Consider the following 18,056-nt stretch of genomic DNA (forward strand, 5'->3'; position numbering starts at 1 on the left):
GGGGCAATAGGTTGACTCTGTAAACCGTTTAGAGAGGGCTGGGAAGCACTGTAAAGCGTATGTCCTTTTGCTATCTATCTACCATCTGTCTGTGGTGACGCTGTTGTGTCTCCAGCCCCCAAACCTGGCCCCATGCTCGAAAGTGACTCTGAGAGTAAGGGGGAAGGGCTGGTAAGGCTTTCCTCAGGAGCACCGATTCCTGTGGCTCGGCTCCAGGAGCCAGAACCAGACCAGTGGGAGGACGTAATGAGGCTGACATCCCCTGATTCCTCCCTTCCTCAGGCTACGCCTACAGATGCAGCTGATAATCATACTAATCAAGCCTGGGTCGATACGCGCTTCAGAAGATTAGAGACGCGGCGTCATCAAAGGGAAGGGTGGGGCAGGAGCCCCACCCCACAGGATATATAAAGAGTTTTGGGACTGCTCTCAGTTCCACGGGAAGCAAATTAGCTGAACCATGTCGAAGTGAGCTGAAGTCTTAATCAGTTTGAACTTTTTGGCAGGCAGCTGCGTTTTCTCCGCCAGGACTGATAGGAGCCGTGTATCCACTGGCTGTAGGCCAGCTCGTTACTCCAAAGTGAGGACGGAGACAGAACAGGCGCAATGGTTATAATGCAAAATTGCAGGCTAATTTTGCAGACTGCCAGCAGTTCAATCCTGACCAGCTCAAGGTTGATTCAGCTTTCCATCTCTCCAACGTCAGTAAAATGAGAACCCAGATTGTTGAGGGCAATATCAGGAGCGGGATTCTACTGGTTCGGATAAACCGGTAGCTCCAACGATCAGCTGGGAGAGAACCGGTTTGCTCTGACGATCAGTTGGACCCGCCCGCCCCTGCGCTTTACTTACTTATACCTTCACAGCTGATTAGTGCAGCAGAGCGGATTGCTGCGCCTCAGCTGTTTTAATTCCCTAACACTGACGCAGAAGGTGATTTTTCGTTCAATTGCGCATAGCATGCATCTGGCGCAGGCAGACACAAAGTGCTCACTTGAAGCACGCAATCACCGAACCGGTTGTTAAACCGGTAGGATCCGACCACTGGGCGATATGCTGACTCTGCAAACCGCTTAGAGAGACTTGTAAAGCACTGTGAATCGGTATACGAGCTATCTATCATCTATCTGTGGTGGCCCAGTGGTTAGAATGCAGTATTGCAGGCGGTAGTCTGCCGACTGCCAGGAGTTCGATCCTGACTGGTTCAAGGTTGACTCATCCTTCTCATCCTTCTGAGGTCGGTAAAACAAGGACCCCGATGGTTGGGAGCAAGAGGCTGACTCTGTAAATTGCTTAGAAAGGGCTGGAAAGCATTGTGAAGTGGTATATACGTCTATATCCCATTGCTTGGAAAGGAAGGAAGGGAGAAAGGAAAAAGGAAGGGAGGGAGGAAGGAAGGAAGGAAGGAAGGAAGGAAGGAAGGAAGGAAGGAAGGAAGGAAGGAAGGAAGGAAGGAAGGAAGGAAGGAAGGAAGGAAGGAAGGAAGGAAGGAAGGAAAGGCTGTGGTGGCCCAGTGGTTAGAATGCAGTATTGCAGGCAGTATTCTGCCGACTGCCAGGAGTTCGATCCTGACCGACTCAAGGTTGACTCAGCCTTCCCATCCTTCTGAGGTTGGTAAAACAAGGACCCAGATGGTTGGGAGCAAGAGGATGACTCTGTAAATCATTTAGAAAGGTTTGGAAAGCACTGTGAAGTGGTATATACGTCTATATCCTATTGCTTGGAAAGGAAGGAAGGGAGAAAGGAAAAAGGAAAGGAGGAAGGAAGGGAGGAAGGAAGGAAGGGAGGAAGAGGAAGGGAGGAAGAAAGGAAAAGATGGATGGAAGGAAAGAAAGAAGGAGAAAGAGGAAGGAAGGGAGGAAGGAAATAAGGAAAGAGAAAGAGGAATGGAGGAAGGAAAAGAAGGAAGGAAGGAAGGAAGGAAGGAAGGAAAGGCTGTGGTGGCCCAGTGGTTAGAATGCAGTATTGCAGGCAGTATTCTGCCGACTGCCAGGAGTTCGATCCTGACCGACTCAAGGTTGACTCAGCCTTCCCATCCTTTCTGAGGTGGGTAAAATGAGGACCCAGATTGTCGGGGGCAAATATGCTGACTTTGTAAACCGCTTAGAAGGGGCTGTAAAGCACTGTCAAGCGGTATATAAGTCTAAGTGCCATTGCTATTCCTCGATTTATGGAACCCTTTTGTGATTATCGTGGGTCATTACATGACCACACCTCCTTAACTGAACGCGGCGGTCGTAAAACGAACCCATCGTTAGCTATAGGGTGGGGGTTTTTTTGCCCCAAATTGGAAGTAAATGCTGGTTTTTGTCAAAAATATTGCAAACGGTGGTCACGCGACAGGAGGACGCGGCGAACCGATGGAAAGAGAGAGAGGCCGATGGCCAATCGAATGAAATGGAGTCACGTGACTGAGGGAGGGGCCCCACCGGAAACAAAATCTTTCGGGGAGTCTGTCATAACGTCAAACGGTCGCTAAGCAACCGCTTGTCAATGGAGGACTAGCTGTAAAGCAGGGGTCTCTAACCTTGGCAACTTTAAGATGGGTGGACTTCAACTCCCAGAATCCCTCAGCCAGCTTTGCTGGCTGAGGGATTCTGGGAGTTGAAGTCCACCAGTCTTAAAGTTTGCCAAGGTTGGAGCCCCCTGCTGTAAAGTCAAGAAAGTACACTTGTGATCATGTGATCGATGCTCCGCCCATTTTTTTACCATCATGGCACCAGGGTCAGAAATGGGTCACATGACGGGAGACGCCATCTTGACTTTTTTGACCGCCACCTGTTGTTTTGATTGTTCTGTCAGGCAATGAACGTCTTCCAAGGAATTTTTTTTTTAAAAAAGCCCCGAGAGAATGCAGCACGATAAACGTCAGAAAGCTGTGGAACGTCCTTTTCCTTTTCTTTTTTTTTTAATGGCGTCTCTATTTTAAAATCTTATTATTGGAATTACTGTTAAAAGGGGAGGGGGAGGCGTGTCCGTCCTTCCCTCCTGCTTTCCTCGGCAGCTCACAGAGGATGCGGCTGAGCAAATGTCCTTTCTTCATCGCCTTTTCTTCTGCCTTTAATCTCCCCAGTGAAATGGATCTCAATTTATCTGCTCAGATTCCTATCAGGCTAGATTTGCCTGCTCTTGAGATGCTGAGAGGCAAAGCAGATTAACATCAAACGGACGGGAGTGAAGGAGGGGAGTGAAATGTAATCAACGACCCAAAGATCTTTTTGCTTCCCTTCCTTCCTTCCTTCCTTCCTTCCTTTCCTTTCCTTTCCTTTCCTTCCTTCCTTCCTTCCTTCCTTCCCTTAATTTCCCTTTCTTTTCTTTTCCTTTCCTTCCTTCCTTCCTTCCTTCCTTTTTTCTTTTCTTTTTCTCTTCGTTCCTTCCTTCCTTTTTTCTTTTCCTTCCTTCCTTCCTTTCCTTTCCTTCCTTCCTTCTCCCCTTTCCTTTCCTTTCCTTTCCTTCCCTTCCCTTTCCTCTTTCCTTCCTTCCTTCTCCCTCCTTCCTTTCCTTTCCTTTCCTTCCTTCCTTCCTTCCCTCCCTTCCTCCTTCCTTCCTTCCTTCCTCATCCCTTCCTTTCCTTCCTTCTTTTCCTTCCTTCCTTTCCTTCCTTTCCTTCCTTCTTTTCCTTCCTCATCCTTCCTTCCTTTTCTTTTCCTTCCCTCCTCCCTCCCTTCCCTCCTTCCTTCCTCATCCCTTCCTTTCCTTCCTTCCTCCTTCCTCCCTCCCTCCTCCTTCCTCATCCTTCCTTCCTTCCTTCCTTCCTTTCCTTTCCTTTCCTTTCCTTTCCTCCTCCCTTCCTTCCTCATCCCTTCCTTTCCTTTCCTTTCCTTTCCTTCCTTCCTTCCTCATCCTTTCCTTCCTTCCTTCCCTCCTCCCTCCTTCCTCATCCTTCCTTCCTTTTCCTTTCCTTTCCTTTCCTTTCCTCCCCTCCCCTTCCCTTCCCTTCCTCATTCCTTCCTTTCCTTTCCTTTCCTTTCCTTTCTTTTCCTTTCCTTTCCTTTCCTTTCCTTTCCTCTCCTCTCCTCCCCTCCCCTCCCCTTCCCTTCCCTTCCTCATCCCTTCCCTTCCTTTCCTTTCCTTTCCTTTCCGAGCAAAATCAGAATTCTGGAGTTCTCCACACAACATCTGCCCTGAGAAATCAGGTGGGACAAGGTTGCCTCCAATTTTCTCTGGGAGAAGGAGAAATTCTTCCATGTCTTGGCCAAGGACAGGATTCCCTTTAGCGATTCGGCTAACAATGCCCTCCATAGATTTCTCTTTGGAACTTAAGAGACTCTACGCTCTGAGGCGGATGAGGAACAAGAGACGGGAGATTTACTCCGACTCCCTGGGGTCTGTTGTAGCCAAGTTGAGTTCATGACACGTGCTACGCTCAGCCTGGCTCAAGACAGTCAAACTGCAGTGGGGACACAATGCGGTAAGCCATCTGTCAGAAATGGTGCAGGGTCTGCTTGGGCGGGGGAAGGGGGGGTTGGACTAGATGACCCACAAGGTCCCTTCCAATGCTGTTAATCTGTATCTGTATCGGGATGAGGGCCATCTAGTTGACATCAGAAGGACATTGGCCGAGATTTCTCTGCTTGCAAATCAATTGCACAACCGTATTATTTTCTTGCAAACCCAAATTGTGTTGTAGTTTTGTTTTGTTTTAAAAAAAACCCATTTTCCTGTTTCTTTTGGGTCCCTAGTTGGAGCGCCGTCTGCCCCTTCCCTGGGACCCGATATTCTCTTTTTTTCAGACACCCGTCACTCACCAGGGTCTTGTAGTCAATCTGCTGCCTGATGAGTTTGTCTTCGCTTAAGGAATAGCGGGCTTCTCCCGTAATGGCGTCGATGGGTCCTTTTTCCATCTGCTGCTTGATGGCGCAGAAGAGGGAAAACAGAGGCTCTCCGGCGCATTCCTGCAACAAGGAAAGAAAAGAAGAAGAAGAAGAAGAAGATGAGGGCAAGATTGGGGAGAAAACTCCTGGTCATCGTTTTTCTATGGGTGCTCTTTGAGCTTGCTTGTTGTCTTGTAGACATTTTTATTTATTTATTTATTTTATTTTATTTGCATTTATATCCCGCCCTTCTCTGAAGACTCAGGGCGGCTTACACTATGTCAAGCAATAGTCTTCATCCATTTGTATATTATATACAAAGTCAACTTTTATTGCCCCCAACAATCTGGGTCCTCATTTTACCTACCATATAAAGGATGGAAGGCTGAGTCAACCTTGGGCCTGGTGGGGCTTGAACCTGCAGTAATTGCAAGCAGCTGCTGTTAATAACAGACTGTCTTACCAGTCTGAGCCACCAGAGGCCCTTCATCAACCAACTATGCAACATCATCAGTGCAAGAAGGAGGTGGGAGTTTTTTATATTTATATACGAGGGGCTGCCCTGTCAGTGTTGGTGAGAGCGATCTCGGTGGTTCGATGATTAGGCTCTTCTTTTACGGTTTGATGATTTGTCTTAGCTGGTAGTTCCTTGAGTAAGGTACTGTTTACTGTTCGTTTGTCTGGTATTAACCGCCGCTTATCTGGGTGCTCATTTTCTGTCGAGGAGGTGTTTTTTTTTTGGTCTTTTGGTTTCCTTTTTAGCTTTTTTAATTGTCTGCTTTGAGACATCTCCTCTTTTTTGAGACAGGAATTAAACCCCAAATAAGCAGGGGTTAACACCAAAAGTAACACCAGGCTGACAATCAAGCAGCAAACAAGAGCCTCATCAAGGAACTACCCAAAAAAAAACTCCCACCAAAATTGACAAGGCAAAACATTTGTGTGTAAACAGAGAGGAAACCCCACTCCCTTCTGGCACTGATGATGTTACCTAACCTGGTAGTGAAATGTCCCCAAGAAAACAATCAAGTTCAGAGAGCACCAAGGACCTCACAGTCCTTCTTCTCCTCTTCCTCCTCCTCCTTCCTGCAAATCCCACTCCCTTCTAACCCTGAGGATGTTACCTAGGCTGGTAGTAAAACGTTTGCAAGAAAACAAGCAAGCTCAGAAAGCATCAAGGACCTCACAGTCCTCTTCCTCCCCCCCTCCTCCTCCTCCTCCTCTTCCTCTTCCTCCTCCTCTTCTTCCTCCTCCTCTTCCTCCTCTTCCTCCTCCTCTTCCTCCTCCCTGGAAACCCCACTCCCTTCTAACCCTGAGGATGTTACGTAGGTTGGTAGTAAAACATCTGCAAGAAAACAAGCAAGCTCAGAAAGCATCAAATACCTCACAGTCCTCTTCCTCCTCCCCTCCTCCTCCTCCTCTTCCTCCTCCTCTTCCTCCTCTTCCTCCTCCTCCTCCCCCTCCTCCTCCTCCTCTCCTCCTCCTCCTGAAACCCCACTCCCTTCTAACCCTGAGGATGTTACGTAGGTTGGTAGTAAAACATCTGCAAGAAAACAAGCAAGCTCAGAAAGCATCAAAGACCTCACAGTCCTCTTCCTCCTCCCCTCCTCCTCCTCTTCCTCCTCTTCCTCCTCCTCCTCCTCCTCCTCCTCTTCTTCCTCCTCCTCCTCCTCTTCCTCCTCCTCCTCCTCCTCCTCTTCCTCCTCCCTGGAAACCCCACTCCCTTCTAACCCTGAGGATGTTACCTACGTTGGTAGTAAAACATCTGCAAGAAAACAAGCAAGCTCAGAAAGCATCAAAGACCTCACAGTCCTCTTCCTCCTCCTCCTCCTCCTTTCCTCCTCCTCTTCCTCCTCCTCCTCCTCCTCCTCCTCCCTGCAAACCCCACTCCCTTTTAACACTGATTATGTTACCTAGGCTGGTAGTGAAACATCTGCAAGAAAACAACCAAGCTCAGAGAGCACCAAGGACCGCACAAGCTCAACCCTGAACTACAAATACTCTCTCCTTTTGGACTCATCCTCCCTCAGAGCATGCCGACAGCCCTTCTCCGGGGGCTATTAGCTGGAAGTATTCTCTAAGAGCAAAGCCTAGAATTCTAGACTTGGGAGGGACCTTTGAGGGCATAAAGACCCTCCCCTGCTCAGTCCAGGAAATGTAAATGAAAACCTCCTTAATATATGGCCATCTATCCTCTGGTTTAATACACCTCGAGAAGGTGAACCCAATGTCAAAATTGCCCATACAGGTAGTCCTCGACTTACGATCAATGGTGGGATTCAGCCAGTTCGCACCACTTCGGGAGAACCGGTTGTTAACTTTCTGAGCAGTTTGGTAAGCTGGTTGTTGAAAGAAATCATTAGGGCAGAGAACCGGTTGTTAAATGACTTGAATCCCACCACTGCTTACGATCATTCATTTAGTGACGGTTCGAAGTTACAACGGCACTGGAAAAGGTAACATCTGATCGTTTTTCACACTTATGACGATCCCCAGGGTCCCGCGATCAAAATTCAGTCGCTTGGCAACCGGCATGTATGTATGATGGTCGCATGTCCCAGGGTCACGTGATCCCCTTCGGCGACCTTCCGACGAGCCATGTCAACGGGGGAAGCCCGGTTCACTTAACAACCGTGCGACTAACTTAATGGCCGCAGTGATTGGCTTAACAGCTGTGGCCAGGAAAGGTCGTAAAACGGGGCAAAACTCACTTAGCAAACGTCTTGCTTAGCGATGGCAATTTTGGGCTCGGTTGTGGTCGTAAGTCGAGGACCGCCTCAGTGATGGGTTTCAAAGTTTTTTTACGACTGGTTCTGTGGGTGTGGCTCGGTGGGCATGGCATGGCTTGGTGGGCATAGCTTGATGGGCATGGCAGGGGAAGGATACTGCAAAATCCCCATTCCCTCCCCACTCCAGGGGAAGGATACTGTAAAACCCCCATTCCCTCCTCACTCCAGGGGAAGGATACTGTAAAACCCTCATTCCCTCCCCACTCCAGGGGAAGGATACTGCAAAATCCCCATTCCCTCCCCACTCCAGGGGAAAGTTACTGCAAAATCCCCATTCTCTCCCCACTCCAGGGGAAGGATACTGCAAAATCCTCATTCTCTCCCCACTCCAGGGGAAGGATACTGCAAAATCTCCATTCTCTCCCCACTCCAAGGGAAGGATACTGCAAAATCCCCATTCCCTCCCCACTCCAGGGGAAGGATACTGCAAAATCCCCATTCTCTCCCCACTCCAGGGGAAGGATACTGCAAAATCCCCATCCCCTCCCCACTCCAGGGGAAGGATACTGTAAAATCTCCATTCTCTCCCCACTCCAGGGGAAGGATACTGCAAAATCCCCATTCCCTCCCCACTCCAGGGGAAGGATACTGCAAAATCCACATTCCCTCCCCACTCCAGGGGAAGGATACTGCAAAATCCCCATTCCCTCCCCACTCCAGGGGAAGGATACTGCAAAATCCCCATTCCCTCCCGATCAGCTGGGACTCGGGAGGCAAAGAATAGATGGGGGCGGGGCCAGTCAGAATTTTTACTACTGGTTCTCCGAACTACTCAAAATTTCCACTACCGGTTCTCCAGAACTGGTCAGAACCTGCTGAAATCCCACCACTGGACCGCCTGCGTTTTCGTATCTTTCCTCCCTTAACCTTCGAGCAGCCTACTTTTCCTGTGCGCTAAATCTGTTGTTTGGACTTCATTGCAGAAATCAAGACACCCCCCCCCCCGTCATTGATTTGTCAGGTCAGCAAAGCTGCGGCTTTGAGACACCCAACTTACAATCCCTTTGCAAAGCCTGCACCCAAGGAGCCTTTGCAGCCAACTTCTAATTTTGCGGAAACCTCCGTTCCCAAGCAAAGAACGTCTTCGCTTCCATTCAGTTTGCTGCCTTTCAATCAATTTCTCCAACCGATTGAGGTCCTTTGAATTCAACAAAGGCAAAACAAGCCAAGATTAAAATTCCCCCGCAGTGGATAAAACAGGGGACCACCCAGGAGATTACAACGCAGGAAATGCTGACTCCCACGGTCTTCCCAATCAAACATTCTTTCTCAATCATTGACTGATTGACTCACCGTCCAACTTGATTGTTAATCATTTTCTGGATGGGGAGAAACAGGCTCAAGCTCAACCCCTCCAAGACTGAGTGGCTGTGGATGCCGGCATCCCAGTACAGTCAGCTGCAACCGCGGCTGACTGTTGGGGGCGAATCATTGGCCCCCAATGGAGAGGGTGTGCAATCTGGGGGTTCTCCTGGATGGACGGTTGTCTTTTGAAGATCACTTGGCGACCGTCTCCAGGAGGGCTTTTTACCAGGTTCGCCTGGTCCGCCAGTTGCGCCCCTTTCTAGACCGGGATGCCTTATGCACGGTCACTCACGCCCTCGTCACTTCTCGCCTGGACGACTGTAACGCTCTCTACATGGGGCTCCCCTTGAGGTGCACCCGGAGACTTCAGTTAGTTCAGAATGCAGCCCAGTGATAGAGGAGCCACCGTGGCTCCCATATAACACTGATCCTGCGCAGGCTGCACTGGCTACCTGTGGTTTTCTGAGTGCACTTCAAGGTGTTGGTTACCACCTTTAAAGCGCCCATGGCATAGGACCGGGATATCTTGGGACCGCCTTCTGTTACCACATGCCTCCCACCGCCGGTACGCTCCCATAGAGAGGGTCTCCTCAGGGTGCCGTCAGCCAAACAGTGTAGGCTGGTGACCCCAGGGGAGAGCCTTCTCTGTGGGGCACCTACCCTCTGGAATGAGCTTCCCCCAGGACTTCGACAACTTCCTGACCTCCGGACCTTTCGCCGCGAGCTTAAAACATATCTATTCTTCCGAGCAGGACTGGCTTAATAGGGTTTTTAAACATGGATTTTAGTGGGGTTTATTTTATATTTTGTATTGTATTTTAAATTTAGGCTTTATTGAATAAGTTTTTAAATAGTGTTTTATTGTAATGTATTGTATTATTTTATCTGCCTGTTCACAATAATAATAATAATAATAATAATAATAATAATAATAATAATAATAATAATAATAATAATAATAATAATAATAATAATAATAATAATAATAATAATAATAATAATAATAATAATAATAATAATTATTATTATTATTATTATTATTATTATTTTCTGCTTGATCCTTCATCAGTTGTTTTCTGTGTGATTCTCAATCACACATAAAACGCTACACCCTAATGAAAGCACAACCAATAAGGAAATCGCACCCTCACCGACACTGGCGAGGCGAGCTAAGGTATATAAACAGGGAACACACTCGCTAGCACGGTGTTGCCTCATTGGGTAATGAAACATCTGCAAGGAAACTGCCGAGTCAGAGAACACCCCACTCCCCTCTAGCACTGATGATGTTGCCTAGTTGGGTAATCAAATGTCTGCAAGAAAACAACCAACCAATTGCAGAGTGTCCCAAGGTCTCCGCATATATTCTGCGGGAACCAACACTGAAGATAAGCGGGGATGAACGCCAGACAAACAACGGAGCAGAAAACAACAAGCAAATCAAGCAACTACCTGGGAGAAAACCACGTCCCCGCTAATAGTGAGAGAACAAGCTATTTTATGCAAACAGGGAGCACACCCCATGCTCACTAGGAGTGACGGCGTTACCTTGTTGGGTAATGAAACGTCTACAAGCAAACAACCAAGTACAGAGTGTAGCAAGGACTCCACATATCTTCTCCAGCAGCCAAATACTCAGATAAGCAGGGATTAACACCAGACAAATGATCAAGCAGATAAAAATATCCCAATCAAGGAACTTCTTAGGAAAAAAAAAACACCACACCAACACTGGCAGGGCAAACTACTGTATATAAACAGGGAATAAACACCCCCCCCACACACACACAGCAGCACTGACGATGTTCCCTAGTTGGGTAATGGACCATCTGCAACAAAACAACCAACCAAAACCAAGGTAGGGCTTATATTACTCCCTGAAAAATCATCCTGAAAAATCATGCTAGGGCTTATTTTCCGGTTGGGTCTTATTTTTGGGGAAATTCGGTACTAAATGTATCCATCTGGCTGATGATCTTAACTGGGGCTTATTTTGGGGGTAGGGCTTATATTACGAGCATCCTGAAAAATCATGCTAGGGCTTACTTTCCGGTTGGCTCTTATTTGGGGGGAAATACGGTACTAAATGCACCCATCTGGCTGATGATCTTAACTGGGGCTTATTTTGGGGGTAGGGCTTATATTACGAGCATCCTGAAAAACCATGCTAGGGCTTATTTTCTGGTTGGGTCTTATTTTGGGGGAAATACGGTACTAAATGTACCCATCTGGCTGATGATCTTAACTGGGGCTTATTTTGGGGGTAGGGCTTATATTACGAGCATCCTGAAAAATCATGCTAGGGCTTATTTTCTGGTTGGGTCTTATTTTGGGGGAAATACGGCACTAAATGCACCCATCTGGCTGATGATCTTAACTGGGGCTTATTTTGGGGGTAGGGCTTATATTACAAGCATCCTGAAAAATCATGCTAGGGCTTATTTTCTGGTTGGGTTTTATTTTCGGGGAAACAGGGTATTATTGTCCCATACAGTATATATCCCTCTGCGCCCACAATGCTGGCTCTCATCCCTGAGGGCCTTCATCCCAAATCCGTCAGTGTCATTCCAATTTTGTCCGCAGCGAATCCGGAGAGCTCCAGGTCAGAAGCAAAAAAAAAAGGGGGGGGAATGTGTGTGTGTGTGTGTGAGAGAGAGAGAGAGAGAGAGAGAGTGTTTTCTTTCCCATAGCACCTGCCTGCCACTTAATTAGCTTATCTCTGTGCAACATATGGGTTCCTTGTGGCTTATCGGCCTGCATTTTCGGAAGAGAGTCAGGAAGACAAGAAGGTGAAAAAATAGTCTATTATGAGAACAGGGTTTTCCCAGGCTCACCTCCCCCCCTTCCGTTCCTGTCCCCCCAATTTCAGCCGAAAATGGGGAATCTCATAGCAGGAACCAGGATCTGCTGACCTTCCAGGTTCCTTTGCAAGTTGTTTTTTTCCTGGCTGCGAGAAAAGCATGGGAGACCGGAGAAGGGTTACGGGTAGTTTTAACAGATTAATGAAGTTGGAAGGGACCTTGAAGGTCATCTAGTCCAACCCCTTCCCACCGAAGCAGGAGACCCTACACCATTTCTGACAAATGGCAGTCTAGTCTCTTCTTGAAAGCCTCCAGGGATGAAGCTCCCACAACTTCCGAAGGCAACTTCTGTTCCATGGGTGGATTCTTCTCACTGTCAGAAAATTTCTCCTGATTTCCAGGTTGAATCTCTCCTTATTCAGTTTCGATCCAATGTTCCTTGTCTGGCCTTCCGGTGCTTTGGAAAATAGCTTGCCATTGAGGGTGGCAGCCCCTCACATATTGAAAGACTGATATCATGTCTCCCTTGGTCCTTCTTTTCACTAGACTAGACATACAACTCTACTAGAATACTAGAATACCATACAGAATATGGAATAACAGAGTTGGAAGGGATCTCATAGGTCATCTAGCACAACCCCCAGCCCAAGCAGAAACCCTACACCATTTCTGACAGATGGCAGTCCAGTCACTTCTTGAAAGCCTCCAGTGATGAAGCTCCCACAACTTCCGAAGGCAATTTCTGTTCCATGGGTTGATTGTTCTCACTGTCAGAAAAATTCTCCTTATTTCCAGGTTGAATCTCTCCTTGATTAGTTTCCACCCATTGCTTCTTGTCCTGCCTTCAGGTGCTTTGGAGAACAGCCCGACCCCCTCCTCTTTGTGGCAACCCCTGAGATATTGGAACACTGCTATCATGTCTCCCCTAGTCCTTCTTTTCATTAAACTAGACGTACCCAGTTCCTGCAACCGTTCTTCATGTTTTAGCCTCCAGTCCCCTAATCATCTTTGTTGCTCTTCTCTGCACTCTTTCTAGAGTCTCAACATCTTTTTTATAGTGTGGTGACCAATATCCTAGGTGTAGTCCTCGACTGATGACCACAATGGAGGCCAACCTCTCGGTTGCTAAGCGAGACAGTTGTCAAATGAATTTTGCCGCCTTTTACGACCTGTCTTGCCACCGTTGTTAAGTGAATCGCTGCAGGGGTTAAGTTAGTAAGATGGTTGATCAGTGAACCTGGCTTCCTCATGGATTTGCTTGTCGCCTGATCCTGGGATGGTGCAGCCGTCATATATATATGAATCAGTTGTCCAGCATCTGAATTCTGATCATGCGACCACGAGGACACAGCAATGGTCATAAATCATGTTTATGAATGCGGTTGTAATGGTCCTAAGCCTGAAAAATGGTCATAAGTCACTTTTTTCAGTGATTGTTGTAACTTTGAACAGTCACTAAATGAACGGTTGTTAGTCAAGGACTGCCTGCATTTGGATCCTTTGGACATCAGATATATGGTGCTGTCTAGTTACAGTTAGTCCTCGACTTACAACCATTTGTTTAGTGACTGTTCGAAGTTACGACAGCACCAGAAATAGTGTTGTGCCTCGCCCGCCCTCAGCCGGGCCCCTCCCATCTCCTGCTATCTGAGCCAGAGACTGATAGTGAAGAAGAATGGCCTGGCATGCCTCCAGCCCCCAGCCCTGGCACCATGCCCGGACAGACTGAGCAAACAAACCTCCCTCCTACAGCGTGTGAGCACGAAGCCAGTCACGAGCTAGAATTGCCAGCAGCTGAGCAGGAGGACGAAAAGTGGACAGATCCCCGCTTCCGGAGAATGGAGAGGCGACGTCAGCAAAAGGAAGGGAGGGGCAGGCCTGGATAAATGCTGAGTCATGGAGCCACACCCCATGGCCTATATAAAGGATCTGCTTTTTGGCATTCCTTGAGTCAGGCAAAGTCTCATCTGGTTGCTGAAGTCACACCTTGGATTCCTGCCTGCCCTGAGAACTCTGACAGGAATTTGGCAAAGCTGCAGAGGCTTCGTGGCCATGCTTGATACAGACTTCCCAGACCCGGCCATCAGAGGAGGAGTGGGACATGACATCTAGTGACTTAGGAGTGTTTTTCGCACTTACAACCTTTGCCGCATCCCACGTGATCAAAACTCAGAGGTTTGGAAACTCGCTCTTATTTATGACGGTTGAAGTATCCTGGGGTCACGTGATCCCCTTTTGTGACCTTTCACCCAACAACCATGTTCCTAACTTAACAATGGCACGTGATTCACTTAACAACGGTGGCCAGAAAGGTCATAAAACAGAGCAAAACTCACACAACTGTCTCACTTAGCGATGGAAATTTGGGCCTCGCTTGTGGTCGTAAGTTGAAGGCTACCTCTATTGTCATCCTCGAAGGCACCTTTGAATTCTTCCTAAGGCCTCCTGGGAGAATTTAACCTTGTTGTTTTGGCCTGTTGGCTGCCAGCCCCTCCAGCAGCCAAATCAGAAGAGGAGGAGGAGGCGTGGGAGTCGGGGTCAGCATCAAGGCAACCTGAGAGCTCCGAGGGGGAAGAGGGAATGGAGCTGGCAGAGAGAGAGAGACATAGGCAAAGCCTGGGCCATCCGTCAGCCCTCAGATGGAAGTCAAGAGCCCCCAGGTCTGGAGGTGGCTGATGAGGAAAAGGAAGAACAGCTGGGCTCAGTGCGTGACATGCAGAGGGCAGAGGAGAGGAGAACAGTGGAAATCTATGGGCTGGTCCTCGGGGTGGAAGAGCCACCACTGCTAGCAAAGCCCCACTCTAGCTCTGGGGATAAAAGGCAGGGGAAGGAGATGAATAGATGTGGCAGACAACTATTCATCTCCCTGCCGGATAGATGTTTAGCCTGCGGTGAGAGAGAAACTTTTCACCGGGGCTGCATGCGCTCCTAATAAAGGAATCATTGCTTCAGCTACAGAGGGTTTGTTGTGTTTGGAGAGCTGGGTCAGAATACTTGTATGTAACAGTCGACAGAGATTGAAATTACAAGAATTATAAGAACTAGAGATAAACCACCATTGTTTGGCCTGGTACAAAAGCCAGTTTTTCTCAACGTTTGCGACTCTGAGATGGGTGTCAGTTTTGGAAGACAATTTTCTTTTTGCTTCTTAACTGCCACATATTTTAGCTGGGGAAGTTGGGAGGGGGTTGTTGATGGAGCGGTAGAAAGTTAGTCATAACAACATACTGTATTCAAGGACTTTTCCCTGCGTCTGATGTAGACTGCCTGAAGATTATATCTAGTTGAGTGTAAAGTGTTGATTGGAAAATGTGATGAACTTGTGGGTGTGAGGCAGGGCGGTGAACTGTCAACTGGGTGTGGAAAACCGGGAAGCTTTCCGTTTCGGGCTTTCCCAGCTGTGCCAACATGACATCTCTAATAAATTGGAACTTTGAGGAACCTCAAGCTTCAGAGCTTTATTTCGTTGGGGGTGTTCCTTGGAACCCTGACATTGGGTGGACTTCAACTCCCAGAGTTCTCTGGCTGGGGAATCCTGGGAGTTGAAGTTCACCCATCTCAAAGTTCCTAAGGTTCCTAAGGTTGCCAATACATTTGTAAACTCGACACCAGTGGTGGGCTTCAAATTTTTTTACGACCGGTTCTGTGGGTGTGGCTTGGTGGGCATGGCAGGGGAAGGATACAGCAAAATCTCCATTCCCATCCCACTCCAGAGGGACGATACTGCAAATTCCCCATTTCTTCCCGATCAGCTGGGACTCAGGAGGCAGAGAATAGATGGGGGCAAGGCCAGTCAGAGGTGGTATTTGCCGATTCTCCAAACTGTTCAAAATTTCCGCTACTGGTTCTCCAGAAGTGGTCAGAACCTGCTAAAACCCAGCTCTGCCTGACACATGTCTATGGATTCTACATCCGTCTCTATGATTTAACTGGGATGCTTCGTGTGTGTAATATAATATAACAACAGAGTTGGAAGGGACCTTGGAGGCCTTCTAGTCCAACCCCCTGCCCAGGCAGGAAACCCTATACCATCTCAGTCAGATGGTTATCCAACATTTTCTTAAAAATTTCAAGTGTTTGAGCATTCACAACTTCTGCAGGCAAGTCGTTCCACTTATTAATTGTTCTAACCGTCAGGAAATTTCTCCTTAGTTCTAAGTTGCTTCTTTCCTTGATCAGTTTCCACCCATTGCTTCTTGTTCTACCCTCAGGTGCTTTGGAGAACAGCCCGACTCCCACTTCTTTGTGGCAGCCCCTGAGATACTGGAACACCACTATCATGTCTCCCCTAGTCCTTCTTTTTATTAAACTAGACATACCCAGTTCCTGCAACCGTTCTTCATATGTTTGTTTCATTATGTGTGTTTGTGTCCTGCAGAAAAAAAAATGTGTGTGAATATATCCACACGTGGCCGTAAGTGGGATCAATTTTCCCAACGGCGAATGATATTTTCTGTAGAATCAATCCTCCATCCATCATCAATCCGGTCCAAAATTCAAAAACGTAAATTAAAAAAATAAATAAAAAAATAATAATAAAAAGGCCTCAGAGAACCAGAAATCTCATAAACATTTGGGGACCCGAACTTGCAAGTCTATAAAATTATGATTCATCACCAGCCTGGGTTTATATGGATCTGTCTAATTGCGTGGAAGAAATACGATAGGCTTTACCTGCGTTTTAAATTTTGATGGGATGCGCTGAATATTATTTTATTTTTTTTGACACGCTGGTAATAAATCAGGGTGGAAATTGAAGGTGATGAAAAATAAATGTGGGGGAAAAAAATGCCAATTTCCTCGCACTCGGAAAAAAATCTTGAGAAGCCCATGCTGCGATTTTTTTAGCAGCACACAAATTGCAACGTAATTCATTAGCAAAGAATCTCTGTCTAACTTTGATTTATTCACATTATTCTCCTAAGTGTTAAGGCCTTTTATTAGCCTTTGGAGGGTTTTTTTTTTTCTGGAGGCTTCTCTGAACGTGCTTGAAGTATTTTTAAAATTATCTGCAAATCCAGAATCAAGTCAGCAGATACAGAAATCACAAGAGTTGGGTGGGACCTCAGAGGTCTTCTAGTCCAACCCCCTGCTCAAGCGGGAGGAGATCCTATGCCATTCCGGATGAACGGCTCTCCAATCTCTTCTTAAGATATTTCAATTCAGGTTATTGGGCACGCATGGGGCCGAATATCCTGCCCTTGATTTTGATACCAATCTAGATTTTGTATCAAATCATGCGGAGACAAAAAAAACAGATGGCGACGGCAGCTTCACCCATTCTTATGTGGGTCACACAAAAAGGGCTCCGTGATTTTTTTTCCTGACTTTGCTGCAGGACGTTTGTGCGTTAAACAAAGAGAACACAGGAGTTTTTAAAAAAGCAATTTTGATGCCAGAAATTCATTTATTTATATATTTAAGTATTTATTTATTTATTTATTCATTCATTCATTCATTCATTCATTCATTCTCCTCCTCCTATTTTCCCAACAACAACAACAACCCTGTGAAGTGGGTTGGGCTGAGAGAGAATGATTGGCCCCAAATCACCCAGCTTGCTTTCATGCCTAAGGCGGGACTAGAACTCACAGTCTCCTCATGATTGGCCCAAAATCACCCAGCCTGCTTTCATACCTAAGGCAGGACTGGAACTCACAGTCTCCTGGTGATTGGCCGAAAGTTACCCAACCAGATTTCAAGCCTATGGTGGAAGTAGATCTAACCGTCTCCTGGTGATTGGCCCAAAATCACCCAGCCTGCTTTCATACCTAAGGCGGAACTAGAACTCACAGTCTCCTCGTGATTGGCCTCAAATCACCCAGCCTGCTTTCATACCTAAGGCGGGACTAGAACTCACAGTCTCCTGGTGATTGGCCCAAAATCACCCAGCCTGCTTTCATGCCTAAGGCGGGACCAGAACTCACAGTCTCCTGGTGATTGGCCCAAAGTCATCCAACCAGATTTCAAGCCTATGGTGGAACTAGAACTCACCGTCTCCTGGTGATTGCTCCAAAGTCACCCAGCAAAGCTTTCATGCCTAAGGTGAAAACTAGAATCCTCCATCTCCTGGTGATTGGCCACAAGTCACCTGGTTGGCTTTCATGCCTATGATGTGACTAGAGCTCACTGTCTCCCGATTTCTAGCCTGTTGCTTCCACACTATGTCAACCTTGGCAACTTCAAGATGAATGCACCTCAACTCCCAGAATCCCCCAGAGGAACTAGAATTCCTCAGCCAGCAATGCACTACCCTGTTTCCCCAAAAATAAGACATCTTCTGATAATAAGCCCAATCAGGCTTTTGAGTGCATGGCAATAAGGCCAAGCGCTTATTTCAGGGTTCA

General features: G+C 47.2%; 1 protein-coding gene across 1 annotated transcript in view; it reads right to left on the reverse strand.

Annotated features, from left to right (window-relative positions):
* The window catches only part of PLXNA4 (plexin A4), a 703,335-nt gene that overhangs the window by 59,583 nt on the left and 625,696 nt on the right, over positions 1-18,056 (reverse strand). The window contains exon 25 of the mRNA XM_058190650.1: positions 4,749-4,895. Within this exon, the coding sequence (XP_058046633.1) occupies positions 4,749-4,895 (147 nt within the window). The remainder of the gene's footprint in view (positions 1-4,748; positions 4,896-18,056) is intronic.

This window comes from Ahaetulla prasina, chromosome 7 (genome assembly GCF_028640845.1).
Source record: "Ahaetulla prasina isolate Xishuangbanna chromosome 7, ASM2864084v1, whole genome shotgun sequence".
Taxonomy (NCBI): domain Eukaryota; kingdom Metazoa; phylum Chordata; class Lepidosauria; order Squamata; family Colubridae; genus Ahaetulla; species Ahaetulla prasina.